Raw genomic sequence first — 12,264 nt, 5'->3', positions numbered from 1 at the left:
GGGGGCGGTCCACAGCAAGAGGGACCCCAAGCAAGAAGGACACAGTGGACATGACTCTGGGCACAAACTCCATCTGGACCTGAGGTTCCAGCACACATAGCCGCCGTGAGGGGGGCACTCCCCTGGCAGGCCAAGGGTGGGGCCTGTAGAGGGTTAACCAGCCCCACCAGGTGGGCAAGGCTGGCCTGGGAGCCGCACAGGAGTTGGGGAGGGGCGGAATGGATGTGCACGAGGGTGCCGCGTGGCTGGGGGAGTGGGACACCCTTCCTCACCAGGGAAGGGTCAGCAGCCAGGTCTGCTCCCGGTTGGAGCTCTAGACAGGTTCAGGGCTACCAGGCACCCCTCGCGGACAAGCCAGCGCCAAACCCAGGCTCCCAACAGGTCTCAGCACTCCTGGCCCCACACTGGGGAAGACGTTCTCCAACTTGACTCTGACCGTGCCCTCCAGCACACTGAAAAGACAACCTGGACACCTAGGGCAGGACCCCTTGGGTGTCCCTCCCACTGAACCCGGTCTTGGGGGAAGAGCCTCCTGGTCCCTCCTCCTGGACACTGGCTCACTGAACCCCACAAGCCAGACCCCACGCCCCACTTTTGCAGATGACGAACCTGAGGCCAGGGGCTAGCAAACCGCTCCCCCGAGAAAGCAGAGACCAGATCGAAGCCACAGGCGGGACCTGGGGGCTCGGCTCCTGGCCAGACGGGCAGCTGTCTCAACAGGTCAGCGCTGGGACCCACGCTGTCCCCAGGACAGCCCCCCGGCAGGCCTAAGTATGTTGGCGAACCAGGGACACAGCGTCTTAAGCAACGGTCCAAGAGACGGCATGAGCCACAACTGTGCAGTGTCTCTTGGGGCTGCGGCAATACTGAACACGGAACGAAGCCCACCTCCTGGCATCCCTCCTCCTGGAGGCCAGCACTGGCCCTCGGCTTGTCCCTAGCCTCGGCCCCCAGCTCTCAAGTCTCCGAACCCAGATGCAGATCTAAGGACAAATCTGTTTGCTCCTGGCCCAGCTTCCAACAGCTCCACCGTTGCAGACCTCACTCGGACAGCAGGGCCCGCAGCTCATGCCTGCAGAGCAGGCCCCAACCGAGGCCAATCCACGGGCGGGTGAGCGGATCAGCGAAAGGCACTCTGACCGGATGACGAGTACTGCTCAGCACACAACGGAGCAGGGACATATGCTATAGCATGGATGAACCTCGAAAACACGGAGGCTCAGAGACACAAGTGACAGAAGTGACAGAAGCCACCAGACACCAACGGCCTATGTCTCATGTGACTCCATGTATAGAAATGTCCAGAACAGCAAACCCCATTGAGCCAGAAAGCGGGCTGCTGGCAGGGGAACGGGAAGCTCTTGTTCAATGGGTGTGGGGTTTTATTTTGGGGAGACAGAAATGTCTGTCACTAGACTGAGTGGCGACACAGTACGGTGAAAGCACTCAACGCCGGCAAACTGTATCCTTTCGAAAGGTTCATTTTAGATTATGTGATTTTCGCCTCAATTAAAAAAAAAAAAAATCAATTCAACACCTTTCACCTAGGATGGGCCTGACAACTCCGGCCTACATTTCCTATCCTGTTTCCTAGTCCTGACTTAATTCTTCCAGAAGCTTCCATTGCCTTCCCGAGCACATCACGACTCTGCATGGCGATCTGGCCCCTTTAAGTGGCAGAGACCACCCGGTCGTTGAGGCCAGGACTCTAGGACTGTGAGGGAGAAGACCCCAGAACCTACTGCTCCCACAGCTGCACGAGCGGCTTCCATGTGCCTGTCTTCGCATCGACACAGAGCGCCCCGACAGCCTCCTCGGCCACCGCCATTCTGTCCCCGCGCTTCATACGGAATCGGAGGCCAAAGAGTCACAGCAGCAAGGACAAGAGCTGACGGAGTGCCAGGCAGGCGTTAACGCACCGAGTGAGCCGTAGGAAGTACTATTAACCCATTTCGCAGAAGAGAAAACTGAAGCCCACAGGGTGAAAGCTTGGCCGGCCGAGCTCCTCCACGCGGCAAGCACCCCGGCTGACGTCAGCCCCTGGTACTCGGGCTCTGTCCCCGCTGCTCATGACCTCAGGAGCCCCCACCAGGGTGGCAGCAATCCGTGAGTCAGGCCACTGGACTAGATATCCAAGGTCACGTGCGGAAGAAAAATCCAGATTGTGTAAAAAGCACTTTTGGACCTCAAAGCACTGGACACGGAACAGCTAAGTCAGTCAGCCAAAGTCAAATAGCTCCCGAGTAGGGAAACCCAGGCTGGGCTGACCCCAGAGTCGCCATCCTCAGCCCAGGCTGTGGGGGCAAGCAGCCATGCTGAGTCCTCCTCACCTGACTGCACCCCTCACCCCCCACCCCTCCCGCCACAGCAGTGTGCAAATTCTGCTAAATGCCTGAGCGGTGATACAGTGCGGCTGAAATTAAATGGGTTCCAAATGCGACAGGATCTCCACAGCAAATGTGGGATCATAGGGGCTGACGGGGTAAATTCTTGGATTTGAACAGGGAGGGTTAAAAGCACGTGGGTCCCGCTTTGAGAAACGGTGGGGGGGGGGGACCTCTCTCAGGGGACGCCACACAGCATTCAGTCCTGAACTCGGCACCCACCTGCTGGGCCCTTCCGGTGGGCATCTGCAGGAACCGCCCTCGGCCGGGGGGCTGGGGGGGTGGTCCTGGACAGGTGGTCCCGTAGCAAGTGCTGTGGGGCCAGAGAGAGGGGAGAGGCCTGTGCCTGAGGAGCCGGGAAAGGCCATTCCCAGCACCGGGACCACTAAAACAAAGGCATTTCCGTGGGCTCACAGCTTTAAATTGCAACAGGAAGCAATCAGGAAAAATAATTAGCTACCAGCTTACTGGCTCCACTCCGGACCAAGGCGTAAATCTGACACAGAAATCAGGGGCACCCGCAAGCACCGTGGAAGCAGTTGTGCAGAAGGAATCCTCCTTCTCCTTCCATTTTAGGACTGGGTTGCCACATTGGCCCGTGCCGCTGACATGCTTCCTAATGTTAAAATAATCAGCTCTATTTTTGCCTCCTCCACGACTGAACTCCACAGATGGGATTCCTTCTCCTTAGGGCCTCGAACCACGAAACGACAGGCATTCGACTCCAGCAACGTCACCCCAAAAGGTACAGGAAATCCAAAACAGCAGCAAAGTGAAAAGCAACACAGCCCGCTGAGAAACCCCACCTTTAAAACAAACATCTTCCAAAAAAAAAAAAAACCTTTGCCTCCGTGATCCAGGCATTTCCGGAAAGAAAAGAAGCAGCGTTGGCCTGAACTACCCAGATACCGTTTTGTCGTCACCTTGTTTTGCTAGTATCAGACATGGCCGAGAAATGTAAACACACTCCCCAGGGAGATAAATTTGGGGTGAACCCGCCAGCATTCTGGAGGCTTGGACTGGGAGGCAAACAGACCTCGGGAAACTCTCCCCTCCAGCCCCCCCCCAACCTCAATGAAGAGGCCGCAGCACTGGGAATGTGACCACAGCGCCTGGCCGGGACACCTCCCGGCAATGTCCCACACTGGAAATATTCAGGGAGACAGCTGTTTGCCTTAAAGAGGCCCAGACAAAGGGACCTGAGCCACCAGCGCCGTCACCACCAGCACCACCTCCAAAAATCTGCTCTCAGCAGCAGAACAGCAGCCCGGGGAGCCCAGGGCTCTGTGGCCCTGTCCGGTTTGGCCAGCCACACTCCAGAAAAACAAAACACTCACGTCCGAAGAGAATGATTTAGGTAGCAAGAGATTTGCTTCAAAACCACATGGCAATCTCCAAATTAAAAGAACATGTGTAGCGTTTCACAGCGCGCTTAGGTTTCCTGAGTCCTCCTGACCTCAACTCCACCCCTTGGGACACACCAAAAGTTGGAGAGGAAGGTCCCCAGCCCTCGATCTCGCGAAGGGTGTGCACAAGGGAGGGCACCAGCGCGCCTCTCGACCACGCCGGGCTCTGCGACCACGTCACCCCGCGCGGCGGCCCCACGAGGCCCCCCCTGGCGTGGACACCGGCCCGGTGCCACCGCGGGGTGCTGGGTGGGGGCGGGGGGCCCGGCGGCGAGACGGGTCCTCCGGGCACCTGGCAGGTGTCGGTCCGCTCGGAAGCCGACAGCCTCGCAGACGGCAGGGGGCCGCGCAACAGGCCAGGCCGCCCGGCGCCCGATCTGAGAACTTTCTCGGCAACTTAAATCAGTTCTCGGGGCTGGCAGGCCGGTCGCGCGGCCATCGGAAACGGGCTCGAGGGGCAGTCCCCGACGCAGGGCGGCGAGGCCTGTCTCCGGGCCGAAAGTCCCCGCGCTGCGCCGGCCCGCGGCCCGGGGTCCCCACGGTCCCCGCGCGGCCTCTCCCGGCCGGCCACACGCGGCCGCACTCCGGAGCGCGCCCCGGGCCGCGGGCAGGTGAGGACCCGCCCGCGCCGCACCTGGCGGGGTCGGCGCCGCCCGCGCGCTCTCCTCGCCGGCCCGGGGCGCGGGACGGGGCCCGGCCTTCCCGGGAGGGGCCCGGGCGGGCGAGACAAAGGGCCCGCGCGCGGTCACCACCACCCCCACCCCCCGGGACGGCGGCGGGCACCCGCGGCGCGCGCCCCAACTCGCCCCCAACTTGCAAAGTCGCTTCCGCGCGCCGCGCACTTGGCCGCCGGGCCATTGTCCCCGCGGCCGGCGCCCACCTACCCGCGGCGGGGGCCAGGCTGCAGCAGAGCGCGAGCAGCAGCAGCCGCGGCGGCGCCGCCTCCATGTTGTCCGGGGCCGGGCGGGCCCGCGCGCGCTCACTCGGGCTCCATGGCGCGGCGGCGGCGGCTCCTCGCGCGGCTCCCGGCGCCTGCCGCCTCCCCTCCTCGGGCGCCGCGGACCAGGACGGCGGGGGAGGAGGGAGGAGGCGCGGGAGCGGAAGCCGCGCCGCGTCTCCGCCCCCCGCGCCGCCGCGCCCTCCCGCGGGCGCCCCCCGGAGCCGGCCCGCGGCCCTCCCCGCGCCCCCGCCTCCCTGGGGGGCGCCCCGCGGGAGGCGGGGGCGCGGGGTCCCAGCTGGCTTGACGGCCCGCGGGGGACGGGGGCTCCGGGGCCGATCGAGTCCCGGAAGCAGGTGTGTCACCTGTAGAGCGGCAAGGACCCGGCTTTTGCCGGCGGGGAAACTGAGGCACAGGGGGCGGGGCGTGGGAAGGGGGGGCACACCGCGGGGCAATTCCTCGGTGGGAAGCCCGGAGCCAGGTGTGTGCACTTTCCCGCGACCGCAGCCACCCTGGCAGGGTCCCGTCGCCCGAGGCGGCCCCAAGACACCTGCTCTCACCGGTGAGGGCGCCCGGGAGGGCCGATGAGGGTGACCGCGAGCCGGTCAGGGGCAGGGACAGAAGCGGATGATGAGCAGAGGCGGGAGCTGCCCGGCTGACAGTGGGGGTGAGCTTGAGGTTAAATTTTTTTTAACTAAATACATACCTTCTATGCTAGTTAGAGTACACGAGCCCTGAGCAGTAGACACGCTGTTCTTCCAAATGCGCTTCTAGACCCGCTGAGGCAGAGAGCCCCTCCCTCGAGGATGTCAGACCTCACCTCTGGCTCATAAAGCAAGCATGGAACCGAGCACCCCCCCCCCCTTCCTCCCGGCTCTGGGCCAAACGGAGCAGGCAGCCCCGCTCTGAACCCTCAGGACCCAGGAGGACCCAGGACCCAGGAGCAAACCCTGGCTCTGCTGCTTCCTAGAACCGGGTGTGCTCTTGGGCAGATCTAAATATAACCTCTGGGGTAGTCTTTCCTCTCTTATAAAATAGGTATACGGATGCCTGCCTCGCAGGTGTCAGAGAGCCAGCTGTAACTCACACGAGCAAACCCATACTCCAGGATACGCACTTGACGCCCGCTTGACTCTTCGTGTATTTGGGACAGCTTTACAAAGCCAGTGGTCAGGCAGAAAGTCTCTGTCCTCCTGGGGCTTATGTTCTAGAGAGGGAGACAAAAGTAATAAAATAAAATACAAGAGACAGATTAAGACAGAAAAAACAAAAACACCATGAACAGACTACAAGAGAGGCCACGAAAAACAGATGGTGTTAGGTGCAAAGTCTTGGGACATTGTGACTTAGGGAGGTGGGACATGCTGGCCACAACTCAGGACCAGGCACGCTGTGGGGAGAGCAGTTCAAGCAGAGACAGCATCAAGGGTGAAGGCCTGGGCAGGGGCCCGCCTGGATGCTGGACTCCTGGGAGGAAGCCCAAAGGCCAAGGCCGCAGAAGCTGAGGGTCAGGGTGGAAGGGGGCAGTGCTGCAGTAGGAGAAGTGGATGGGCCTGGAAAACACGTCCAGAACTTATCACAAGAGCAACAGGAAACCATTATATGGGTTTAAGTAGCAAAACCTGTTTCCTTGCTGTTCCTCACGCAGGCCCCAGGCACGGGTCCAGGAGCCCGTCGTGCTGCCTCTCCTGGGGCCAGATGCAGAATCCCAGTGCTTGTAGCCTCTCCACTACCAACACCTCTCCACCCTGATGGGTGTCCCACTTCCTGCCATGACCCCCCTCATCCTCCTCTCCCAGCATCCAGAGTGAGCCTGTTGAAACAAGATAGATCACGTTCCCTCTTCTGCTCAAGAATCTATTATGACTCCCATCTCAGAAGAGAGCCGAAGGCCTTATGGCACCTACGGGCCTCATCTGGCCACATCTGTCCCTTTTTCACTCCGACTTCCTAATGCACTGTCCTTCCTCTTCCTCACCCTGCTCCAGCCACAGAGGTCCCCTTACTGGTCCTCAAACACACCAGACACACTCCTGCCCCAGGTCCTTTGCACTTGCTCTTCTCTCTGCTGGTACTTTTACCCCAGTTTTCCACCTGATTTTTACCCTTACCTCTTCGTCTCCTCATCCAGGCCTCCCCTGACTCTCTTTTGAAAATAGTAAACCGCACCCCCTCCCTCACCCAGCCTGGCAGATACTTCCTGCTCCTTTTTTTTGTTTGTTTTACTTTTCTCCTGGCTCTTACCAACATCTGACATACTGTTGACTCACTTTTCTGCCCTCCACTAGAATAGAATCTCTAGAGAACAGAGATTTTCATTTGTTTTGTTCTCTGTGTATCCCGAGTCTAGACCGGGAGACAGTTGGTGCTCAATAAATGTTTGTTGAATGACAAAATGAAGCAAAAAGCTCTGACTTATGTTCATAGAAGGAGCACTCTAGCTGCTGAGTGGGGACAGGACAGGAGAGAAGAGGCGATATGGGAGACCGGTCAGCATATGGGTCCCATGGCAGCAGCCAGGAGAGATGGTGGCTAGGGCGGACAGGGTTGGGGGGCAGGAGGCTCCCGAATGGCAAAAAGGAACTGGGTTGGACATGCTTTAGGAAAAGCTCATGAGACTGGCTAAAGGCGCTGGGGAAGAGCCCCAGGGCCTCTGCTAAGAGGACGCCTCCAACAGCAGCTGGTCCGAAGTTCGAATCAAGGTTCTAGGTCTGAGAAGGAACAGAGGGGAATAGAGTACCCAGTTATACGAATGATTAAAAGGAAAATGAACCAGAGTTAAAAGGACACACAGACAGACATTGAGATTCTTGGTTCTCAAAGAGGGAGATGGAAAGCTTGACTCTCCAAATGGGAGAATTCTGTCAACACAGAAGACGCCGTGCTGGGGAGGGGATGGTGGGGCTGGGGCTGCGGGCGCGCCGCTCGGTTTCCTGTGCTGACCCTGAGATGTGGAAGGTGAGGAGCCAGCAGAGGCCACCCCCAAGAAGGGAAGAACCGAGCCCCGGGTCTCAAAGCATCAGAGCAAGATCCTAGGTTGCCTGACTCCTATCAGAACTTCAGAAAAGTCATTTGCAGAGAACACAGGAGAATGAATCCCTATGTGATTCTGTAGGATTCCATCGTCACGAGGGCAGTAATTTTTAGACGCCTCGCTCACGTAAGAAGCAACCGGAGAACGTGCTAAGCTCCCACTTCCCCCGAAGACTGCCTGTCACAGCTCGCCACCCCGCCGACCTTCCCTCAGGCCTCCCGCGTGGAAGCGTCGGCTCTCAGTTCGTCCCTCAGATGCAAGTTCCGTCCCGGTGAGGTAACGGGCTTGGCACCTGTTGGATCTCATCGTTTCCGGGGACAGGGGCTCAACTGGGGTCCATGTAGAGCCCATCAGAGGATGATATCTCAGCCCCGGGACACTTGGGGGAAAGTGCCTTTTAGGTTTTCCTCCCAAGCTCTGACTCTAGGGAGATTTATTCTGGGCACGAGCGCCCTCCTGACTGGTGGGCCTGGCTACTGTGATCAGAGGCATGCCCTGGGGTCCCAGTGTTCCCGGGCTTTCCCGGCCACAGTCATCCTCCCGAGGGCCGCTCGCTAGAGTTGCGCGGCGGGCATGTCGCTGAGCCCGACAGCCTTTCCCCTGCACTGCTGACTCCCAGCCACCTGCGCGGGGGCAGACGAGGGATGGTGGCCACTGCTGAGTGGGGGTGGGCAGTGGAAGGCTTAGGTGGCAGCGGGCATGATGGCATGGAAACAGCTGAACTTCACCTCTCTGAGGCTCTGTACCGCATTCGCACAATGGGATTGGTGCTGTCTGATCGACTTCTTATCTGCTGGTGCTGGCGTGAACCTTGAGTAAGAGGACACACGGAGAAAATGCTAGATTTAGGCTTAAAAACCCAGCCCAGATGTGGATTGTGATCAACATGGGCCTCAGACAGGGCAGGACAGTGGACGTGCTGGCAAGCACTCAGTGTCACCTCCCCGCCTCGCCTGCTCCCTCGGATAGTTGTCACCAGCCCTGACCTTCTGCAGCCCCGAGCTCCAGCCCTCCTGATGGCTCGGCAGCCGTGTGAGCTGCGTCCTTGGGGACCGTGTTCTCGAACGAGGGGCACCGGGTTCTGGTCGTCCATCTCCTTTTCTTTTCACTGCAGATTAAGAAGCTGTCGTTCCGGTTTTGTTTTCCTTTTAAGGCACTTTAAAGATACCTGTAGTGGGTTGAATGGTGGCTCCCCCCTTCCCCCCAAAAAAAGACATATCCCACATCCTAATCCCAGGAGCCTGGGCACGTTCGCTTACGTGCACAAAAGGTCTTCGCAGGTATCGTTAAGGATCACAAAATGAGGAGATCATTCTGGATTATCTGGGTGGACCCTAAGCCCAGTGACAGTCATCCTTATGCCAGAAAGACAGAGGGTGACTTGAGATAGAAGAAGAGGAAAAAGAGAAGGAGCAGCCTGTGTGACCACAGAGGCACAGAGGCAGAGGTGGGAGGGATGCGGCCACGAGCCCAGGAGCACCTGGAGCCCCCAGAAGGCAGAAGAGGCAGAAACGATCCTCCCCCAGAGCCTCAGAAGGGAACGCAGCCTGCTAACACCTGCGTCTCAGACTTCTGGCCTCCAGGGTGCGAGACAATACATTTCTGCTGTTTTAAGACCTCCAGCCTATGGTTTGCTACAGCAGACACAGGCCAGTAGTACGGATCCTAATTTTCTCAAACCCATTTTACAGGGAAGGGAACTGAGGTCAGAAAGGTAAGGGTTTGTCCAGGGTACCGTCCCCGAACTGTCTTCAGACCATCAGGGTAAGGTCAAGGAGTTGCAACAGAGATGCCTGCAAAGCCTAAGCTGCTTGCTGTCCGCTCGCTTACAGACACATTTCCCACCCGTGCTCTGGGGAGTCATATGGTAATGCCTGTTCTGGAAAAATAAAGCCACGTTAAGAGGATCAAGGGATACCAAAGGCAACATCCGTTGGCAACATCTGTGGACTGGGAGAAGGGAGGGAGGGAGCCTTGCAGCCAGCGGGGAAGGCCAGTGCAAAGGCCCAGAGGGACAGTGAGGGGCCAGAGGAGCCAAGCAGGGAGAGCCAAGGTCAGAGAGGAGTGGGCCAGCTCTGCGGGGTCTTGGAGGCCTTCACCTCTCCGAGGGCGAGGGCTCCCCAGAGGGCCAGGAGCAGAGGGAGCATAGGGTCTGATTTCTGTGTTAGGTTACGGAATCTCTCCGCTACTGTGTGGGAAATAGGCAGCGGGGCAGGAGAGCAAGTGGAGGGGCCCCTGCAGGGTCCGAGTTCAAGGTGGTGGGGACTAGGATGGCAGCAGCGGAGACAGTGAGAAGTCGTTGGATTCTGGGTCTCTCTGGGGGAGACCCAGAGAGGACATGCAGAGCAGTATCAGGGCTGAGAGCAGGAGTCAAGGATGTGGTGTGGCGTCCGGCCGGCCGTGAACTCTAGCTATTGACTTCCCGGAGGAGAAGTAGAAGGTGGGGGTCTGGGATTCAGGGAGGGGCTGGGGTGGGCATCGCAACGCGGGGATCGTCGGTGTTAAGGCCAGGATCCTGGAGAAGCATCCAAGCCGAAAAGGGGCCAAGATGGCTCCTGGGGGCCTCCAAGCTCAGAGGTGTGGGGACCAGGACAGAGGGGCTCCCAGAAGCCAGGGGAGAAAGTGAGTGGAGGGCCGGGGCCAAGTCTGGTTGCTGCCCGGATGAGCAGCCTGGGGCTGGAGACTCGCACCCCGGACTCAGCAGCTGGGTGGTTGTCTGTGACCTTGAGGAGCCATTCGGAAACGCACAGCGGCTCACATGCACCTGGCTTTTCCCCAGCACCAGGCATGCAGCGCACAGTTAGTTGAACACAGAGGACTCCCCGGTGGGGGCAGAAAGCACCTGGGCCCAAGCACCTCTGTGGAAACTGAGGCAGCTGCCACACCTCTCTGGTCACTCTCAGGTGCAGTAAGGTCCTTGGGTCATTTCTGGTCCCCAAAACAGCTTTGGTTAGCAGCTGCAATCCAGTGGTGGCTTAAGGATCAAAACTAAAGTTTATTCAAAGTCATTTCTTCTCCCTTCCTCCAGCTGGACTGGGCTGGGGGCAGGGGAGCCCCAGCGTGAGAGGGCCAGCTGGCCTCTGCTCCCCTTCTCAAGGCTGGAGCAGGGGAGGGAGGGACATGGGGGAGGGCAGGGTGGGGGCGGGAGTGGGGGGAGGGGGAAGCGAGGGACCCGCAGGCTTCCCTGTGACCCAGCTGGGCACCCGTAGGTTTGGGGATTTCAAATGTCGATTCTTTCCCTCTTGGGGTCTTTGTGGACACCTTGGCTATTTCTCAGATGCTGTCTGACCCCTGGACACACGACTGCCCAGTTCCGTGGCTGACCAGGAAGGTATAGCTACCTTGACCTTTAATTCATCAGGCACAGAGCAAGACCATGGGGACCCGGGGCAAAAGCACAAAGCAGGTCCGGCACTGTGCCTACCACCTAAAGGTTGAAAATCCCTCTTGAACACATCGATGTTGGATTTTTTTTTTTTTAAGATTATTTATTTATTTGACAGACAGAGATCACAAGTAGGCAGAGAGAGAGAGAGGAGGAAGCAGGCTCCCTGCTGAGCAGACAGCCCAATGTGGGGCTCGATCCAAAGACCCCGGGATCATGACCTGAGCCAAAGGCAGAGGCTTTAACCCACTGAGCCACCCAGGTGCCCTGATTTTATTTTTTTTTAAACAGAGGGATTTTCCTAAATAAAAAGAGACAAAAAAGATATCCCGGCTGGTATATCCTGCTTAAAAAAATAATTTTGATGATATTAAAAATTATGAGCATCTTTTAAAGATTTTATTTACATAATTGAGAGACAGAGTAAGCAAGAGAGAGAGAGAGTGCATGAGCAGGGGGAGGGGCAGAGGGAGAAGCAGACTCCCCGCTGAGCGGGCAGCCCTATGTGAGCGGAACCAAGAGTGGGACGCATGACCAACGGAGGCACCCAGGCACCCCCTAAACATTTTTTTAGTTGTGACAAACTGTGTTTGTAGGAGAATTTTCCTAGGAGATCTCTTCCAAACTATTCAGTGGAGAAACACCCTATGTCCTCGATATTTATATTTTCAGCAAATGTGGCAACAAAACCTTAGCAAATTTAGAATCTGGGTGGTGAGATTCTGGGTGGTCACTGAAAAAAGAAGTTATAAATGAGACTATGGAACACGGAATGTTCTGTCCCCCCGGACATCAGTTCTGTCCTTCCTAACATCAGGAAGCCAGTGCCGTGTAGAATAGCGTAGAATCGTCTGGATTCTCGGGAGTTCTGCGTTGGAATCTGGTAGCAAGAATCAGGTGAGCTCACCTGACCTCTGCCCCAAGGTGACATCGGCAGGTGGGAGGGTGGGTCCGAGGGAGCCCAGCACACAGCCCGGACTCCGAGCTCTGTGTTGCTGGAGCAGGGATCCAGGGTCCGAGGGGGGGTGGGGGCACTCCTCCTGCCAGGCTAATCCCCTTCCTTTCTCAGACCACCTCTCCTTCCCCAGGAACTCAGCTCCCGCCAGGACCCCTCCTGA

At 58.3% G+C, this 12,264-nt stretch overlaps 1 protein-coding gene across 1 annotated transcript in view; it reads right to left on the bottom strand.

The window, feature by feature from the left end:
- The window catches only part of LRP5 (LDL receptor related protein 5), a 96,965-nt gene extending 92,059 nt beyond the window's left edge, over positions 1 to 4,906 (bottom strand). The window contains exon 1 of the mRNA XM_045066029.1: positions 4,675 to 4,906. Coding sequence (XP_044921964.1) covers positions 4,675 to 4,738 — 64 coding nt within the window. The 5' untranslated portion in view covers positions 4,739 to 4,906. The remainder of the gene's footprint in view (positions 1 to 4,674) is intronic.
- Between the last annotated feature and the right edge of the window lie 7,358 nt (positions 4,907 to 12,264).

The sequence above is a fragment of the Mustela putorius genome, unplaced genomic scaffold (genome assembly GCF_011764305.1).
Source record: "Mustela putorius furo isolate JIRA1106 unplaced genomic scaffold, ASM1176430v1.1 tig00000127_pilon_pilon_pilon, whole genome shotgun sequence".
NCBI classification, from domain to species: Eukaryota; Metazoa; Chordata; class Mammalia; order Carnivora; family Mustelidae; genus Mustela; species Mustela putorius.
Note: the sequence above shows the minus strand (reverse complement) of the source record. Positions and strands in the feature narration are given on the sequence as shown.